The 12,127-nt window shown below is 50.4% G+C and overlaps 1 protein-coding gene across 1 annotated transcript in view; it reads right to left on the reverse strand.

The window, feature by feature from the left end:
• ING5 (inhibitor of growth family member 5) overlaps window positions 1-12,127 on the reverse strand; it is a 14,799-nt gene that overhangs the window by 2,309 nt on the left and 363 nt on the right. The window contains exons 2-3 of the mRNA XM_007941362.2: window positions 10,316-10,387; window positions 25-191 (exon numbers count right to left, since the gene is read on the reverse strand). Coding sequence (XP_007939553.1) covers window positions 25-191; window positions 10,316-10,387 — 239 coding nt within the window. The remainder of the gene's footprint in view (window positions 1-24; window positions 192-10,315; window positions 10,388-12,127) is intronic.

Consider the following 12,127-nt stretch of genomic DNA (forward strand, 5'->3'; position numbering starts at 1 on the left):
CTCCGCCCCCCGCATGCCCCTCACCATCTCGTAGGTCTGCATGGCCAGCTGCACCTTGTCATCGCTGTACTCCTTACATTTGCTGTAGGCATTTTGGATCTTCTGCAGGTGCTCCACGCGCTGGTCCGGGGAGAGGGTCTTCACTGTGGAGATGTACTCGGCGGCCAGGATGTCGATCTCGGCCTTCTTATCTGAGAAGGTGGGAGTGAGCTCTCCGTGCAGAGGTTCTCACAGGCCACAGCCGGTGAGAGCAGTCCACCAGCACCCACCACCCACACTGCACTCCACGAGGAGTGGGCAAGCGACGCTGGATGCTGGTGGAGGGAGGCCGCACAGCCACCCCACGGGTCCGCCTGCATCACCCGGATGCACACACTCGTGACAAGGTCAGTCTGCTCAGGACAGTCCCGTCGGCCCGCAACCAGCATCCGTGTCCTCTGACCCTCAGGACCATCCCGTCCACCCACGTCCTGCATCCGTGTCCCCGACTCTCAGGACAGTCCCGTCGCCCGCGTTCTGCATTCATGTCCCCCGGACCATCAGGACAGTAATGTCCGCCCGCATCCTGCATCTGCATCCCCGACGCTCAGGACAGTCCCGTCTGCCTTTGTTCTGCATGTGTGTCCCCCAACCCTCAGAAGAGTCCCGTCTGTCTGCATCCCGTATCCATACCTTACTGTCCCTCTCATCTTGGGCGTCCCTGTGTGACTAACATGCTATGTGCACACCCCTCCTGGGACCTGGCCACAACCTGTAGGCATGCAGCCTACAAACCTGAGTGCATACACACCAGACGGTGCTCACTACAGTAAAAATCAGAAAAAAACCCACCCCATCCACAGTAGACAGATCACACTACCTCTGCCAACTCGCACCACCACGGCCCACTCACACAGTGAGTCCAGCCACATGAGACAGCAGGGACGGGGCCCACAAAAGGGACAGAGTGAAAAAGCAAGACACAGGAAACATAGGAGTAACTCCGGACCATGAAACACACAAGCAAGAACGCTCAGCCTTTGGTCCCCCAAGGTGACAAATTATCGTTGAAGGCAGACAAGGTTCATCACCAAACTGAGGATGGAGCCCTGGGGTAGGGGGGCATGTCTGAGGGCCACACAAGCTTCCAGGTGCTCCCTGGGCAGTGGCAGCAGACAGGGTCACCTAAAGCCCCTTGCCACGCTCCCACAAACATCTGGGGCTTGTTTCTGACCATGCATGGCACTTCCGTAGCCCAGACATGGCACGGAGCAAAAATCACAGGTATTCCAGTCTTACACAACACGTACCCAACACAACAAATAAACCGCCACCCCGAGCACATCACCAGGAAACCTGAAACCCCGGGACAAAGAGAACAGCCCAAAGGTTTCAGGAGAAACCAGACAATATGTGCGAAAGATCCAACTTCTGAACACCACCACGGAAGGCAGAAAACAATGCAGTCATGCTGCCAACACTCCGGGGAAAATGAGTGCCAGCCGGAGCACTACCCACCCAACATAAGTCAAGAACACACACGCTCCCTGATGAGAAACTCACCAGCCCTTGGGCCTTTCTCAGGAAGTGACCAAGGGAAGGCCCCATAAAGATGTGAGACTATAAACCAAGAAGGAGGACGTGATATTTGGAAGCCACGTGTGACACCAAAGAGAGATGGAGGGAGGGAGCATCAGAAAGATCCCGGGGCAGCCACTGTGCAGCAGGCTCAGAAACAGCTGGGCCAAGCTGACAAGAGGCCTCCAGGAGAGGGCTCACCCAGGCAAAAGCCGATAAGCAAGCCCACCCTGAAGAACACCGTGAAGCTGTTGGGAGCAGGGGTGGAGTTAGTGGGATACAGGGAATGACCTGGTCAGGCCCTTCTAGCCGTGGTCTCTGTGACTCCCATGACATGACTGGGTGGGACTATGCAAATGTGAGGTGTTTGTGGCCCACCAAGGGGACTGGATAGCTTGTTAGTGATGTAAATAAAGTACATGGCATCCTCGTGGGAGTGGGACCGTGGAAATAAGGTGTATGGAACCCTGACGTGGAGACTGATCAGTTCTGTCATCCTGCCAGGCTTACAGTGAGGCCTCCCCAAGGCAGACAGGGGACCTCACTGCCATCAAGAGAGACCAGCTAGAGGTGAGCAGACACATCTGTGGACCCAAGATCCCTTCCCTGGACCTCCTTGCCAGAGGTGAACGGCAGAGACACCCAGCAGAGATGCCCGGCAGAGACACCCAGTAGAGAGAGATGCCTGGCTAAGACACGGCAGTAGTGGAACTAAGAAGTACAAGACAGCAGCAGACTTGCAGGCCCACAGAGCAAGACAGCCGAGAGTCCACAGGCAGGAGACTTGTTGGCGCAGTGGGGTACACCTAGGTGTACCTATCAGCAGAGCTAAAAGAGCTCTGTCACACTTTCCCAAGCAGGGCAGAGGCCAGGCCGAGAGGCCAAGGGCCAGAGAGACGTGCCTGAGGGCACAGCAGAAGGAAGACTGTCCTGATCGAAGAATCGTATCCTGAGTACGTTCCTGATTATAAGGTGTAGCCTGTTACTTCCCTAATAAGCCCCACAATCATCAGTATTGTCTGTGCAGGTCTGTGTGGCCATTGCAACAAGTTATGGAACCCAGAAGAGAAGTAGTGAGCGCCGTGGGAGGGATGGTTGGTGTCAGAATTGGCAGAAAGGTTGGAGGGTGGCGGTATGTCTGACCTCATAGGAACAAGCCTTGGGCTATCGATGGTGACTCTGTTTCCCCCTCACGAGACTGGAGGTGGTCACAAGATGCCGCTCCACCATAAAAATGGCACAGGGTCAGTACCTGACCTCCTCTAACTTCCAAAGTGGTAGAATCAAGATCAACAGCACAAGATTGGTCCCTGTGAGAAAGCAGTCAGACAGGCCTGCTCTCGCCTGTCTATTGGCCAGTTCTGACGCCAGCTGTCCCTCTCACGTACTCACTCTTCCTCAGCCAGGTTCAAAATGTGCTGTAATGGCCACAGAGAACTCCAAGACCACACTCACGAGTCTGGGGTATATTAGGCAAGTTGCTGGAACGTACAAATTATGAATCTAGGAAAACTGGAAGCTGTCAAACATTAAATGGAACGCATAAAGATTGATATTCTAGGCATTAGTGAGCTGAAATAGACTGGCTCTGACCATTTTGAATTAGACAATCATATGATCTACTATGCCAGGAATGATAATTTAAAGAGGAATGGCGTGGTATTCATTGTTACGAAGAATGTATCAAGATCTAGCCTGAAGGACAATGATGTCAGTGATAGGATAATACCCATATGCCTATGAGGAAGACCAGTTAACACTACCATTATTCAAATTTACACAACAACCACCAAAGCCAAAGATGAGGAAATTGAAGATTTTTACCAACTTCTGCAGTCTGAAAGTGACCAAATACGCAATCAAGATGTGTTAATTATCACTGGTGATTGGAACACAAAAGCTGAAAACAAAGAAGAATCACCGCTATCCACCTACTACTTTGGCGAGTAGCGACTGGGACCTTAAAAGCTAGGAAGCTGCCATCTAGATGCAACAACGGGTCTCTCCTCATCAAGAAGAAAGAAGAAAACCAAAATTAATGGAAACAATCAGTCCTAGCGACTGGTACACCATCCGATCTGCAACCTATACAACTATGAGACCAGAAGAACTAGATGGTGTCCAGCTACCACTGCCATCCACTTGGAAGGGATGTAGGAGATCCTGCATAAAGAGGGAGAACAATGTGGAACAAAACTCAAAATCATTTGGAGGCAAAAAAAAAGAAGGTGGGGACCAGGTTTGCTGGTCCAATAGAGCCTGGTGTAACCACTGAGACTATGGCCCCTAGCTGCCCTTCAGGTCTGGAATTGAACCCACAACTGTGGTTTCCAGCCAAACAAAGTACAGGCATGTGAGTTAAACATTTACCTCAAGTAGACACATGCCCTGGAGAGAACACTCATGGGAGAAGGAAGGGCTGCTTATGCACAGGGAGATAGCTCAGGGTGCAGAAGAGTATGAAGGGACGGACACTGGGAGGAGGTAACTATGGGGAGGAAGTGGGAGGGGAGCTGCTGCATTGTAAATTTTGGTCAATGACATGAGACAAAGTATATGTGAACTGCTGTATGAAAAGTGAATTTACTCTGTAAATCTTCACCCAAATCCTAATAAAAAAAAAAAAGAAGAAGAATCACCGCTAGTTGGAAAATATGACCTTGGTGATAGAAATGACACTGGAGATTGCATGACAGAATTTTGCAAGACCAACAACTTGTTCATCGCAAATACCTTGTTTCAATGACACAAACAGCAGCTGTACACGTGGACTTCACCAGACGGAGTACACAGTAATAAGACTGACTACATCTGTGGCAAGAGGCAATGGAGCTGCTCAGTATTTTCAGCCAAAACAAGGCGAAGACCTGACTGTGGAACAGACCATCAACTGCTCATATGCAAGTTCAAGTTGAAACTGAAGACAATTTAAAGAAGTCCATGAGAGCCAAAATATGACCATGATTATAACCCTCCTGTGTAAACCAGAAGGCTGGTGGTTCAAACCCACCAGCTACTCCCTGGAAGGAAGGTCGGGCAATCTACTTCTGTAGTAATACTGCCTTGGAAACCCAAGGAGGGGTCGCCATGAGTCAGGTCCGACTTGACAGCACATAACAACAACAACATCACCCTCCTGAATTTAGAGACTATCTAAAGTATAGATTTGATGCACTGAACACCAATGACTGAAAACCAGAGAACTGTGAATGACATCAAGAACATTATCCATGAAAAAAAAAAAAAGAGGACCAGGTTTGCTGGTCTGATAGAGCCTGGTGGAACCACTGAGACTATGGCCCCTAGCTGCCCTTCAGATCTAGAACTGAACCCACACCTGTGGCTTCCAGCCAAACAAAACACAGGCATATGAGCCGAACGTGTACCTGAGGTAGATACACTGCTTGGAGAGAACAATCATGGGAGGAAGAAGGGCTGTTTATGCACAGGGAGACAGCCCAGGGGGCAGGGGCGCAAGGAGGGATGGACACAGGGAAGAGGCAACTAGCAGGAGGAAGTGGGAGGGGAGCGGTAAATCATAGTCAATGTCATGAGACAACATGTGTGTGAACTGCAAAGTGAATTTGCTCTGTAAACTTTCACCCAAATCACAATAGGAAAAAAAAAAAAAAAAGAACATCATCCATGAAGAAAGCAAAAGGCTGCTGAAAAGACAAGAAAGGAAGACCAAAATGGATGTCAGAAGAGACCGAAATTTGCCCTTGAACAGAGAGTAGCTAAAGCAAATGGAAGACCTGATAGGCTAAAAGAGCTGAACAGAAGATTTCAAAGAGCAGTTCGAGAAGACAAAGTCAATTATTACAATGAAATGTGCAAAGACCTGGAGTTGGAAAACCAGAAGGGAAGAACACACTAGGCATTTCTCAAGCTCAAAGAACTGAGGAAAAAAATTAAGCCTCGAATTGCAATATTGAAAGATTCTGTGGGCCAAATACTGAATGATGCAGGAAGCATCAAAAGAAGATGGGATGAAAACACAGAGCCACTGTACTGGTCAATGTTCATCCACTTCAGGAGTAGCATTTGATCAAGAACCAATGGTACTGAAGGAAGAAGTCAAAGCTGCACTGAAGGAATTGGTGAAAAATAAGACTCCAAGAATTGACAGAATACCCACTGAGATGTTTCAACAAATGGATGCCGCACTGGAGGCACTCACTCAGCTATGCCAGGAGATTTGGAAGAGAGCTACTTAGACAAATGACTAGAAGAGATCCATATTTGTACCAATTCCAAAGAAAGATGATCCCACAGAATGTGGAAATTATCAAACAATATGATTAATAGCACATGCAAGTGAAATCTTACTAAAGATAATTCAAAAATGATTGCAGCAGTATATTGACAGAAAGCTTCCAGAAATGCAAGCTGGATTTAGAAGAGGATGTGGAATGAGGGTTATCACTGCTGATGTCAGATGGATCTTGGCTTAAAGCAAAGAATACCAGAACAATGATTACTTGTGTTTTATTCACTATGCCAAGGCACTTGATTGTGTGGATCATAACAAATTATGGATAACATTGAGAAGAATAATTCCAGAACACTTAATTGTACTCATGAGGAACCTGTACAAAAACCAGGAGGCTGTTGTTTGAACAGAACAAGGGGACACTGCATGGTTTAAAATCAAAAAGAGAGTGCGTCAGGGTTGTATCCTTTCACCATACTTGTTCAATCTGTATGCTGAGCAAATAATAGGAGAAGCTAGACTATATGAAGAAGAACGTGGCATCAGGATTGGAGGAAGACTCATTAACCACCTGAGATATACAGACAACACCACTTTGCTTGCTGAAAGTGAGGACAACTTAGAGCACTTACTGATGAAGATTAAAGACTACAGTCTGAAGTATGGGTTACACTCACTACAAAGAAAACAAAAATCCTCACAACTGGACCAATAAGCAGCATCACGATGAAAGGAGAAAAGACTGAAATTGTCAAGGACTTCCTACTACTTGGTTCTACAATCAATGCCAATGGAAGCAGTAGTCAAGACATCAAAAGACATATTGCATTGGGCAAATCTGTTGCAAAAAACCTCTTTCAGGTGCTGAAGACCAAGGATGTCTCCTTGAAGACTAAGATGCACCTAACCCAAGCCATGGTATTTTCAATCACCTCTTATGCATGTGAGAGCTGGACAATGAATAAGGAAGACCAAAGAAGAGTTGATGCTTTTGAGTTGTGGTGCTGGTGAAGAATGATGAAAGTACCGGGGACTGCTAAAAGGACTAACAAATCTGTCCTGGAAACAGTACAGCCAGAATGCTCATTGGAAGCAAGACTGGCCAGACTTTGTTTCATCTACTTTGGTCATGTTGTCAGAAGGGACCATTCTCTGGAGAAGGATGTCACGCTTGGTAAAGTGGCAGGTCAACAAAAGAGAGGAAGGCCCTCAACAAGATGGACTGACACAGTGGCTGCAGTGATGAGCTCAGGTGTAATAGCGATTATGAGGCTGGCACAGGACCAGCAGGTTTTGTTCCATTGCACATAAGGTCACTATGAGTTGGAGACAACTCAACAGCACATAACAACTGTTAGGGAAGTACTAGGTTACAACTCAGGATTAGATCAGGATACAATTCTGCACTCAGGACAGCCTCTTCTCAGCCATGCTCAAAGGCACCCCTCCCCCTGGGCCTCATGGGCCAGCTTGGCTTCTGCCCTGCTTGGGCAAGTGTTACAAAACTCTTTGGTTCCACCAATAAATGCCCAGAGGTACTCCACTCCACCAGCAAGCCTCCTGCCCAAAAGCGCTCAGCCATCGCACTCCATGGGTCAGGAAGCCCACTGCACCATCTCTTGCCAGCCTCCTGACTCTGCTGCCACCATTCCTTTGCCACTGTTCCTCATTGTCTCTCACCATCTCCAGTGTCACAGCTCTCAGTCTCCTGGGTCTAGTTCTTAGTGTTAGGATCATGGGTCCAAAAGACATGCTCCAGTTCCATTTCTTCTTGGTGGTGGTGAGATTCCCCGGTTCACCTCTGGGACTGGCTCATTTTAAAACTAGTGGGATGGCAAAACTGCCTCCTCCTCACGGGAGGGTTCATACTTTATTTCCATGGTCCCACCTCCACAAGGGTGCCATGCACCTTATTTACATTATTAGCAAACTATCCAATCCTGTTGGTGGGTCAAAGCTCCTCATTTCCATAGTCCCACCCAACACAGTGTGGGACTCACAAAGGCTATAGCAAGAAAGGTCACATTGAGTAACGCACAACTCTATCTATAAATAAATAAACTGGTAACATTAAAAAAAAAACCCACAAACTTATTCAAAAAAGGTCATGTAGGTACACAGCCAGCTACCCAGAGGAAGTGAGTAGTTGGACCTGTGGGTTCGGGACCATAGTCGCAGGAGACATCAAGCTCAATTGGCATAACATACTACACAAAAAACTGTTCCACCTCCTACTTTGGCAAGTACTGACTAGGATTTTAAAAGCTTGCATGCAGCCACTTAGATGCAACGATGATCTCCCTTCATTCAGACCACAGAAAAACGAATAGAACCAAAAATTCATGGAAACAATTAGTCCTAGCAACTGGTACACCATGCGGCAAGCCTCAGCCTATACAACTATGAGACCAGAAGAACTAGATGGTGCCCAGCTACCACTGTCAACCACTTGGAGGTGGATCTATGTAGGAGATCCTGGACAGAGAGGGAGAACAATGTGGAACAAAACTCAAAGTCATTTGGGGAAAAAAAAAGGGGGGGGGGACCAGGTTTGCTGGTCTCATAGAGCCTGGTGGAACCATTGAGACTATGGCCCCTAGCTGCCCTTCAGTCAAACAAAAGACAGGCATATGAGTTGAACATTTACCTGAGGTAGATACACTCCTTGGAGAGAACAATCATGGGAGAAAGAAGGGCTGTTTATGCACAGGGAGACAGCTCACAGGGCAGGAGTGCATGGAGGGATGGACACAGGGAAGAGATAACTATGAGGAGGAAGTGGGAGGGGAGCTGTTGCATTGTGGTAAATTGTAGTCAATATCATGAGACAAAGTGTATGTGGACTGCTGTATGGAAAGTGAATTTGCTCTGTAAATTTTCACCAAATCACAATTAAAAAAAAAAAAAATCATGTAGGTACAGACGGTGGTACACACCTACAGAGCTGTCCTGATGCAGGGTCAGGGGGCACGATGGGGGACAAGCTGACGTGGTGGTGGGTCATCACTGGAAAGGTTAACTCATTTTCCACAATTAAACTGTACCATCAGGATCTGGCTGGTCTCTGTCCCCAGCCAGCAACCACCTGTGAGTTTATGCCAATGGTGACCATGACCACCTTAGAAAGACCAACCATGTGACTACACAGGGGGGTGTTGGGCCAGGTAACATCAGCCCCAACTTTGGTGGGGGGGCTATCTAACTGATCATGTCTACCCACTGAAAACCCAGTAACTGACCCAGAAGCTTCGCTGCTTGGCAACACCTGGTACCAGCTGTCACACCCTACAGCCAAGAGAAGGCAGCTCTGCCTGACTCCATGAGGAAAAGATGCCCAGGGTCTCCACGCTGGGACCCTACAGTGTAGTAAATTACTTTGTGTGGTTTTTCTACCCGTAAGTCTTTGTAAACTCCAAGGTGGGATTTGCTATGAGCAACTGAGGAGCTCCTGATTGCTGAAGGTGTCCATCTGGAGTATTTCTGTTGGGAGTGGCACAAAACAATGTTCTGGGAGGTGCCCACTCTCTCTCAGGTGCTTAGAGTTCTGATGCTATGATTGGCTAGTTTGACCACCCTGCCGGGCTCAAAAGGAGGCCTCCTGGAGGCAGAACTCTCTATGACTGCTGGTTGAGGAAGACGTGCTGCCGAAAGAGACACGGGCTGCTGGGAAAGAGACACAAGAGACACGCGTTGCTGAGCGAGACGCCGAGGGACCAGCACTGCTGGGAAAGAGACTGTAAGAGACTGTTGGCCGAGGGACGGTGGGCTGGGAGAGAGACTGAGCGTTCTTCCTGAACTCGAGTTGTAGCCTGGTGCTTCCCTAGTAAACCCCGTAATCCGTGAGTTCTGTGTGGCCACTGCAGTGAATTATCAAACCCAGGAGAGAGGTGGTGGTGCTGCTCTGGGAGGAACGGTTGGTGAAAGGGCTGGAGGGAGGCAGCATGTCTGGTCTTGCAGTAGTAGGCCTTGGGTTACTGCTGGTAATCCTGTCTTTCTCTTGTGGGATTACAGGAGGTCAGAACATGTGGCCTCCTTGCCGTTTTTGCAGACCCTCACAAACCTCGCCATCAAGGAGAAGACGTCCAGGGTCTCCACACTGGGATCCCCGCAGATCTCGCCCTCAGGGAGAAGATGCCTGAGGTCTCCATACCGGGACCTTAGCAGACCTCACCCTCAGGGAGAAGACGTCCAGGGACAATTAGTGAGTTAAACAGCAAAAAGCCAAAAGTACCACCTAAATTTCTGAGCCACATACATGATTTAAAACCAGACTTTTTTTGAAAAAAAAAAAAGGGAAAGACAACAAAGGTACTTTGACAAGCAAAGAGTGGGTAACGGTTATGAAAATTTGTACAAAGAGCCAAGAAACTCAACTCAACTGACAATATATCAGCACCCTCTCCAAGCCTCCATATGGGTGCTGACCATCGGCCCAAGCACCCCCAAGCCCTCTGCCACCCCCAGTCTTCTCCCAATGCCTTTGTGGAGGGCTTCGAGCCCAGCAGTCAGAGCCTGGCTCCCAGCTCCCAGCAGGCCTTCACCCACCTTCTGTCCTCTGGTCCAGCTCACGCATCAGCTGAAAGTTCCTCTGAAGCTCACAGGGAAGGTTTTCGATGCCTGGAACAGCAAGAAGGCAGGTTCAGCTGAAGTCTTTGTGGCAGGGCCGACACCCAGCCACCCGCCACGCGAGTCTCCACGGCAGGGCTAACGCCTGCCTGCATGGCGCTGCAAAGTCCGCCCGCACAGGACCAGCTTCCTGCTCTGCTCCCGCTGGGGTTTGAGGACCAGATGGCACCAGACTCTGCTGGCCGTGGATGACACACATCGGGCACAGCCGGCCAGTCAGGGAGACAGTCCTCCTTGCGGCAACCTCACCCTGCCCCCACAGAGCTGCTGGGCAGTCCTGACACCTAAGCTGTTGCCTAGCAGCCAGTGGCTGCCCAGCTCTCCTGGGGCACAGCCTCCAGGCCAGCACACCCACCAGCCTACATGCCCCCCTCCACCCGGCCTCTCTGCTCCCACTGTGCCCCCACACACATCCCCTCCTCATCCCTCTCCACACGCCCCCCTAAACACACACTTAGACCCCCACCTCTCCCCTCCTGCCACATCAGTCTGTCTGACCCAGGGCTCCTGACTGCCACACTGCAGGACAGACCATCACACTTTCTGTGAACCTTTAACACACCCCTGCAAGCCCAATGGCAGTAAGTTCCAGGGGCACGAGGCCTTGTTGGCCTTCCTGGTTCCTAGCCCCCGACGTGGCAGAGCACAGCACTGTGCTCAGGAGTGGAGCACAGCACCTGTCTGTGCCCACGTGGGAGAGGCCCCTGGACCCTGCTTTTCTAGCAACCACTGCACCTGCTGAGCAGGACTGGAACACAAAGCCCACATGCTCCCCCAGCACATGCTGGGGTGGCTCCTGGGCCATGGCCGGTTCTGCTAACTGGCTCCACTAACCCCCATTAGTGATGATGAGAGTATCGTTGCCCCACGCCGTGCTCCCCATTCCAGCTCTCCCCCGGGGGCGCCGCCACTCCTCAGGCTGGGCCAGGGGAGAGAGCTGGCCCCACTGTCACCAACCAGATGCCCTCGTGGCCAGCTTGGGGCATGTGGCTCACTGGATACTCTGAGCAAGCTCAGAGAGATTCCTGAACCCCTAGGCAGCACTCCCAAAGGAGACAGTCCGGCTAGACCACCTAAAGGACCACCCTGCTTTGCATCTCTCAGCCCCACAGCTGCTGGGTACAAAGAGGGGCGCTGCGACTTGGCTCGCACAAGCAACCAGCCTCTTTGAGCCCATTTCCTCATCCATGAAAAGGGAAAGCAGTCTCCTGGGAAAAACAGCACCCGTCCAGGAGGAAAAAACACGTGGCTTTGTATAAAGCAGAACACAGCCAGACACCTGGAGAGACTCAGTGGGTGTGACCCATTGGAACACTCGAGCTACTCGGTACCGCACGCCAGCATTCTGACCATGGCGCCATGGGGAAGTGAAGAAAGATAGAGGGTACAACTCACCAACCCAACTCCCGTCTGCGTTGTGCAGACGCAGAAACTGAGGCTGGGCACTGAGAAGAGGCCCCCAAGTAACAGCATACACAGGGCTGCAACTCAGATTCGTGTCTAGCCAGGTAGCTCACCAACCCTGCGCAAGCTATGCTGGGCTCTGCCCAAAGGGGCGGGGCCCAGACGAGCCCGGCCCCGCCCCACTACGAGACCCCACCCACCTGTCACTCAGGCCCCGCCCACCTCGCCCCCAGCTCAGCCCTCACCACCTGGTCCCACCGTCAGGCCCCGCCCAGCCTCACAGGCCCCGCCCCCGCTATTAGGGTCCCTCCTTGCCATCCCGGCGCC

Source organism: Orycteropus afer, unplaced genomic scaffold (genome assembly GCF_000298275.1).
Source record: "Orycteropus afer afer isolate SDZICR_OR568_19922 unplaced genomic scaffold, OryAfe1.0 scaffold00006, whole genome shotgun sequence".
Classification (NCBI taxonomy): domain Eukaryota; kingdom Metazoa; phylum Chordata; class Mammalia; order Tubulidentata; family Orycteropodidae; genus Orycteropus; species Orycteropus afer.